General features: G+C 29.0%; 1 protein-coding gene across 5 annotated transcripts; it reads left to right on the plus strand.

Moving 5' to 3' along the window:
- The first annotated feature begins 510 nt into the window (after positions 1 to 510).
- LOC100185078 (CLK4-associating serine/arginine rich protein) lies at positions 511 to 7,303 on the plus strand. 5 transcript variants are annotated; one of them, XR_717270.3, is made up of 11 exons: positions 511 to 685; positions 1,559 to 1,659; positions 3,597 to 3,725; positions 4,034 to 4,221; positions 4,558 to 4,829; positions 5,111 to 5,177; positions 5,544 to 5,597; positions 5,798 to 5,905; positions 6,164 to 6,268; positions 6,832 to 6,934; positions 7,077 to 7,303. XR_717270.3 is itself a non-coding variant. In XM_002126020.5 (11 exons), exons 1-11 carry the CDS (start codon positions 560 to 562, stop codon positions 7,194 to 7,196), a joined length of 1,416 nt encoding a protein of 471 aa, XP_002126056.1. In that variant the 5' UTR covers positions 511 to 559; the 3' UTR covers positions 7,197 to 7,303. The 5 variants fall into 5 exon arrangements, 3 of the variants coding, with proteins under 3 accessions (XP_002126056.1, XP_009858808.1, XP_026695394.1); XR_717271.3 differs by having other exon boundaries at positions 6,167 to 6,268; XM_002126020.5 differs by having other exon boundaries at positions 5,544 to 5,640.
- Positions 7,304 to 7,826: the final 523 nt, after the last annotated feature.

A 7,826-nucleotide genomic window follows, 5' to 3' on the forward strand; every position in this document is an offset into this window, starting at 1 on the left:
TCTATAAATATGTTTTTATGACGAATATTAATATTCATAATTAATATTTTTTGGAATTTTAACTTTTTGATTTCAGAATCGGTACCGCTGGGGTCTAGTTAGTACAGTGTCCAAATTTTAGGTTAATGGCACCAGTAGAAGGTATCGAAAATGGCCGCTATAATATCTGTATTCTAGGATCACCTTGGTCGCAAAAAGCATATAATCGTGAGAGAACGTACGAAAAAGACAGCCAGTCCCTCAACCTCAGTCGTTTAGTTTCTCCGTAGTTGCGCGTCTTATTAATATTTTTTCTTTTGGTAAAATGCACCGAAGTAGGTCGAGCTGTATATGTTTTTTGCTGGGATCAACCCGTTAATTTTTTGGTGACTGTTTCGTTTTTTTTTACAAATTTCGTGCTACCTTCAAATTTATTTTAAGCATACCGGTAGGGAGGTAGTTGATCCATGATATAAATAGCATCTCTTATGTCTATTAGCAAATTTAGATTTATAGTTGGTTTTGCCCCTCATTAAAATAATTTACTTACAGCCACTTGTATTGTGTAAGAAAGAAAAGCATGTGGCATGAAGCTCGAAAACAAGAAAAAATTGTAAAAAAAGTTATCGTAGATTATCGTAAAAGAGCCGAACGTCGACATGATTTTTATGATAAAATTAAACAAGATCCTACAAAGTTTATGCAGGTGTGTTTATTTGTTTTAATTCGCCAATTTTAAGTTTGTTTTGCTGTTTTGTATGTTTATTTACCAGCCCCAATTTACCCAAAAAGATTATATAATTGTCGGTAGTTGTATGTAAAAATAGGATTTGTTTTTAGCCATTTACCAAGGACAACGCCCTTTCTGCAGTATATGGCAGTTCTTGACGAAATCCCATGTGTGCATGACTGTTGCTTTTTGCTATACTCTGCAGACTGGAACACATAGTTGTTTTTTTTCTACATTTTTTTCTAAGTTTTTTTTCTACATGTCAGCTGGTGTGACCTATGTTATAGTCAATGACCATTTTCGAATGATCCAAAAAAATGCCAAAAAAAATTTTTAACAATGGCTTAGTTAAAGTAGGCCAACCTAATTAATAATAAACACACATATTTAGAAGACTAAGTTTTTCATGTTGATTTTTATGGCCGTTCTGTGTGCTTTGTATAAATCCTTTTTATATATATATATACATATTATATATACATCCATTTAAATTTTGTTAAAAAGCTTTGTATTCTTTTATTTGACTATTTACATTCTCATTTTTATGGTACATTGAGTAGGATAACAGAATCCTACAATGGAACTTAAAAAACTCCAAAAAATTCCCCATTTTTTATTATAGGACAATATTCACCGAATCCTACCCATTTTATCTGTATTAAATAAATAAATATTAGTTTAAAATAAATATAGATTTCCTCAAACCAAAACATTGAAAACATTCATATATGGTTAAAGTCATTCCACCAAACAGTCAAGCTTTAGTAAATGGCAAGAATCTTTAAAGATATATATATTGAATATTTTTTTGACCAAGTGAGATGTTTCAATTTTAATTTCTTCACCAAGGTCCATGGAAGAAGATGTACGTTGCATATTGATGAGAGTGGGCATGGAAGTAATAACCACATGGTGGCATGGCAGGGTGATAAATCAAACATGATTGATCGGTATTTATTCGTTTCACTATACTTTGTTCAATAGTTATACAGTTGAATGCCTTTGATTCTACAATTATATATACAGACGTGTTAAAAGCGCCTTTTGTCGGATTTTTTAAAAACCATTGGCAGTGATGGCCAGCAGGTAAATTCAGAATTTGTTTACTTCACGTCTGCATAACATTTGTAGGTTCTGTTAGTGGTTTGTATGATGTTAAGTAAAGTAGGGTAATAAAAAACAATCGTGTACTTGGAGTAAGAAAGGACCCCTAGCCGGCTAAATAAAACATTTTGTTGCAAACAACTTTTGTGGGTAAAAAAATACTTATTTGACTTTTTTTATCCTAACTTTCATTCTAAGTTCTAAATATTTTTTTCAGTAAAACACAAATTACTAAATCAATCGAAAAATTAACAAAAAAACTTTTTATGGGGTAAACTTTTTTTTGTTACAAGGCCATTCGTAATAAACTTATTATGAATGCAGTTATTAGCTACCTATTTAAGTACCTTGCTGCTAGTATTTTACGAACATTTCTACCTTAACGAACATTAAATTTGTGATAAAACTGATTTTTAAGATATGTAGGTATATTATTTTATTTAAGTTAATGATTTAATTGATTTTAAGGGTAATACAGCATCAAAAACAAATATTTTACAGCTTTGCCGCAAAGCTGCCGCATTTGCCTATATTTTCTAGTTATGATTTATGTTTCAGGTTAAGACTTTTAAGTTAGAGATCATTTTTTTTAATGTGTTGCTGAATTTAGTTTCACTTTAGACTAGGTTAGATGTCCTTTAGATTTTTAAAAGCCTTTACCATTTAGTTAAATCATGTGTAGTACTTCGGTTACTTCTTGAGTTTTGTATAGGTTATGCAACTTATAGGCTTTGTTTTTAGTCTAAAAAATGTTATTTCTGGTTAGCTTATAATAAGGAAGTAGTAAGGTAAAAATGGTAAACTATAACTTCAAGAAAAGAGAAGCCTTAGAAAAAGGCGGTTAAAAATTCGTGGAAGATGTTTTGCTTTTGTGGAAAAAAGAGGAAAAGTTCGGATTTTTTATAAAATGTAGACTACATAGTCATACTGCATAAGTTGTAGGACTGATATTTATACTATTTCCCTGTACTTCCATTACTATTATTTTTTTCTTTCAATTAAGTTAAGTTGCTTTTAAAACCATTGATTTTTATTGCCCCGCAAAAGTTTTTTTACACCAAAGTCGGAGGAAAAAAACTGCACAAAATTTTAAACAAAATTTCAAATAAACATAGGAATCCTACATGTTTAGCACTGTGAGTCTGTGACCTTCGTGTATTTAAGTCATCGTGGCAATTTGGCTTTCTTGGCATAAAATTGTCATGATTGACATGTTTTCATTTTTGCGTTATGATAAGGTTCACACAAGAAATCGTTAGCTTATAGACAAGAACCGCGTTAAAAGTATTATATACTATGTGCTGTATGCAAAACGCTAAAATAGGACTGCAAATTTAGTATTTTTAAAAAATTTTATATATATTTTTTTTGATTAAAAAAAATATATATTTAGTAATAGTATATATATAAATATGTATATATATAAATATTTTTTAAAACGACTTTATTAATTTTAATTTTTTTAATCAGTATATATATATATATATATACATATATGTATATATATATATATATATATATATATACATATATGTATATATATATATATATATATACAGTTTTAATATATATATATATAGTTTTAATATATATATATATTTATATAATAAAAATTATGTAATATATATATATATATATATATATATACTGATTAAAAAAATCACCTTACCAGCTATGTCATAATTACTTTTTTAAAATGCTACCTATGATATCTGTGGACTACAGGACTTTATTTAACAGTGATAACTTAAATTTGTATTATATATATAACTTTTATTTGCAGCTTTGATGCAAGAGCTCATTTGGATTATATTCCAAATATTGCAAAAGATCAACCTTCCAGCGACACCAGCAAGGATGTTCGTAAATCCAATTATGAAAGATTTCGAATATTGGTTTACAACAAACATAAGTATGTTTTTTCTTTTATTCATAAAATTAAATAAACATATATATATTATATAAATATTATGTTTTTATTGTTTTGTTTTATTTCCAAGATTGACTAAACACAATTTTTTATTAAGTTTTCACACAGTACTTGTGACACTCGCTCTTTTCTAAGTTTGAGACAATGCTGCTATCATAGACTTGTGCAACATGACACTATTAAACAATAAACTCAACAGGCATTAATTGGTTGTCTAGATTGTAATCAATAATTAATGATATGTTAGTGGTTAAACGATAACTCACATATTTTAGTGTTATATTTTTCAGATGCATAAAGGAGTCGGAACATTTAAAAAAAATCTTTATAAATGAAAGTTATGCTGGAGCTGTCCACCATGATGCAGAAGCACAGAAACAAATTTTAGCTCCGTCAAGAGCCACGATTGCTTTTAATTATGATTCTGTCAATGAAGGAACATCTAATAATTATAACAAACACAATCATCCACAAAATGGTATTTCTTTAACAGCATGAGGTTTAGTACATTATATAGCCTGTACATTTTTGAACACTCCTATTTTGTGTTACCTTGAAGGTAAAAACATTAAATCAATAGTTTCTCTATCACCAGATTTGTTTATTCTTTACTACACACATACTTGAATGGTAAAATAATGATTGCATCAGAAATATACAGTCCACTTATGTCTGTTGGTTTTACAGAATATTCAAACTAGTTATTTTAAACACTACAGATGTATCAAATATCATTTTTAATCAATTTTTTGAGTAAGAAGGTTTTTTTAGTGTATTCGAAAACAAATATTTTCAAATAAAGTGATTTATTTAGCTGAAAGTGAAGATGAATCAGATGAAGATTTCCTGGATGATGTTGAAGACATTCCTCTCCAACATCAGTTCAATCAAGATGTTCTTAATGATCTAGATCGATTTTCCATTGAGTTTGGAATGTTTAGTTCAGATTTTTCAACTTTTCTCAGCAATGACTTTAAAGCTTACATGAAGTTAACTCAAGCTAAAGCTGTTGAACACGAGAAACATAAGATGGCTGGTAAAAAGTCTCGACGAGAAAGAAGACAGGCAAGAGATGTTAAATTGAGGGTGAGTTTGTTTTGTCCAAAAGTAATATTGTAAATCAAAGATATCTGGTATTTTCCCTGACAATGGGATGAGAATTTGAACAAACCGTCAGTGACCACTCTGTTATTCATTAAAATGGATCTTACCTTATAAAACTTTAATTCTGAAGTAAATGTTGCTACTTTTTTGTTTCTGTGTGTTAAATTGTTCTGAGTTTTTAATATACAAATGGAAAAACAACTTTGTCATTTGTTAAAAGGATTTGTGACAGTTTTAAAATATACTCACAAACATTCTGATAGAACCGAGTGATTGGCAGACTGAGCTACATGCAATCTTCTAATGATTCTGATAAGAGCAAAGATTCAGGTTTTTATAATTTTATGTTGATAAAACTAACTTTATAACACAGCTATAGTTTTTATATTTACTGCAATAATTGAATATCTGCTCCAGTTTCGAATAATCTTTATAACTTGTGGTTGCAGCAGTAATAATGTTTAAAGGCACATAATAACTGAAATGATTCCCCCCTAAAAATACCACTAAAAGCCTCGGTCTAAATTAGAGGTGTGCTTAACTAAAAAATCCTTTGTTTTACTGAATTTGTGTGCGACATCTTTGGTCGACAAAGCGTTAATAAATTGTATTAAATAAGGTGGAGATATTTGAACAGATTCTCATTTCTCAATTATATTTTTACGATATAATTTCTTAAGTTTGTTTATATTTTAGATAGCAATTCATCAGAGGATGAAAGACCAAAGCATGGACAAAGTGGAGAGGATGGTGAAGAAATAGAGTTTATCACTAGTTTTGGAGAAAATAACAAGTCTGTTATTATTGTTCAGCATTTCTCATGTTTTAATTTTTCTAAAGACCTTAAATGAATCGTGACAAATTTTGTACAAACACTGGTTTGTTAAATTCGTAAGTTTATTAATGTATTCACAGGTTAGTTTTTAATTAGGTTTTTTAATGTTTTACAGTGAAAGTTCAGAACAAAAAAATTCAAAACAGAAATCAACACATAGTGATAAAGTTAAGTCAAATCACCAAAAGAAGTCATATTCAAGTTCCGAGAGCAAATCCCGCAGGTGACTGTAATGTTTTATAGTGATGTTAATTGCATGAACAGATATCGGATAATTGAAAGTAATCAAAGGCTATAATAGTGAAGGTCTCGGGGCTATTTGTTAGAACAGATTCGCAATCAATAACCACGAGACCTTGGTCACTCAGCCTCAATATTTTATTTAAATATGGAACAATAAACCTTTATCATACCTTCACCTTAAAAATACCCTTAACAAAATATAAATTAAACCGTTTTATGTTTTGTCAAATGTTTGCAGCAGACAATCTCACTCAAGAAGTTGGACAAGATTATCATCACCGGATCGTTACTCGCATTCAGAAGATCAAAGATCACTTAAACATAAGTCTTCCTTGAAAAAAATGTTTGTTTTATATTACCATATGTATTTTAATAACTTGAAGGGTAAAGCATATAGTTTCATGTACCAGGTATATATCTCCAATACTATTTTAATATTTTAAACGTCCCAAAGTTAAAATTTTGTTTGTTTATTGATTTTTTTTAATTTTAAAAGCTATAAATTATTTAAATTTGTTATACATAATGATTGAAATTGGACATTATTATAAAAATTTAAAAAGGTTTGATTAAAAAGCAATTTAAATCTGATATTTTTAGGGTCATTATTCTTTAATATTTTTGATAAATTCATTCTATGACCATCATTTAATTTAGATATCACTCACCATTTTTATTTTAGTTGGCAAAGTTTTAAACCACCGCCTCTGTTTATATTTTCATGAAAAGATTTTATATAATTTTTAGGTTTAATTTTTTTCTGTAACTGATGTGTCAAATAGTTTGATATATGAAGTCTATGCTATAGCAGCCTGCCTTGATAAACTGTTGATAAAAGTTATTAAGTAAATGGCTTTGAATTGTTGTGGGACATTGTAGAGAATATAATCGAGAATTTACCAACAGAAGTGGTAGGGATAGTAAACATGGAGCGTCAGAATCTGATCGGAAACCAATAACTCCACAAGAAAAACTTAAACTTAAGATGCAACGTGCTCTTAAAAAGCAGGTAATTACGAATAACTATTGTTAGAAGTTTGTGATTTTAAAGTTTTTTTTTTAAATATAACAAATTAACAAAGTAGATAATGAAAACATTAGAAAATGTAAAAAAAATAAAACTTTGTTTGAATTAATTGTTTGCAACTTAGCTCAAAGCGGATAGAATTGCGACAGCTGAAAAACGATCACAAGCTTACCATGAGCAAGTAGAACGTGAGGAAGAGTTGCGTGAAATTGCAAAGAAAATTCGACGTAGAGATGATTGGTAAACTTTGTATAAATTTTAACTGGCAGTTTTTGAAGTTGTGTTTGTGTGGTTTGAAACCGAACAGTTATTCAAATCCAAAGCGTCAAAATAAAAGTAAATTGTTTCATATTCTTTTTGGGTGCATTAATGCTATGTTAAATGTATTTTTTGGAAATCGTATTAGATTATGTAAGGTTAAAATGCAGGGTTGAATTCTGGTCAAAATCCATTGAAACATTTTACTGTAGATTCAATAGTTAAAACTAGAATGCTATTTCAAGTGGCTTTGTGAATCATTTTAAACTTTAATTGCAATAAATTTCATTGCTTTGTTATCTGAATTTATGTATTGTTTTGAAAACTCTTGTCTTATAAAATCCAGGTCTGGTCTAGTTAAATAAATTACATCACCATATTTAACTTGTGTTCCAGTCAAGCCTGGACCATCATAGTAGTAGATAAGTAAAACATGGGAGAAGATTATGTTGCAAATTTATGCTGCTATTTCGTTGAATTGTCCATATATTTCATGCATATGAGTTTCTGGGTCGTTCTATCTGTTTATCTAGAACGATAATATGGAACGTATTAACGTAACTGCAAAGTCTGAAGTTAAACAAAATATTTCTGCTGTTATGTAGGCCTATTTAGA

This window comes from Ciona intestinalis, unplaced genomic scaffold, assembly GCF_000224145.3.
Source record: "Ciona intestinalis unplaced genomic scaffold, KH HT000448.1, whole genome shotgun sequence".
Lineage (NCBI taxonomy): Eukaryota > Metazoa > Chordata > Ascidiacea > Phlebobranchia > Cionidae > Ciona > Ciona intestinalis.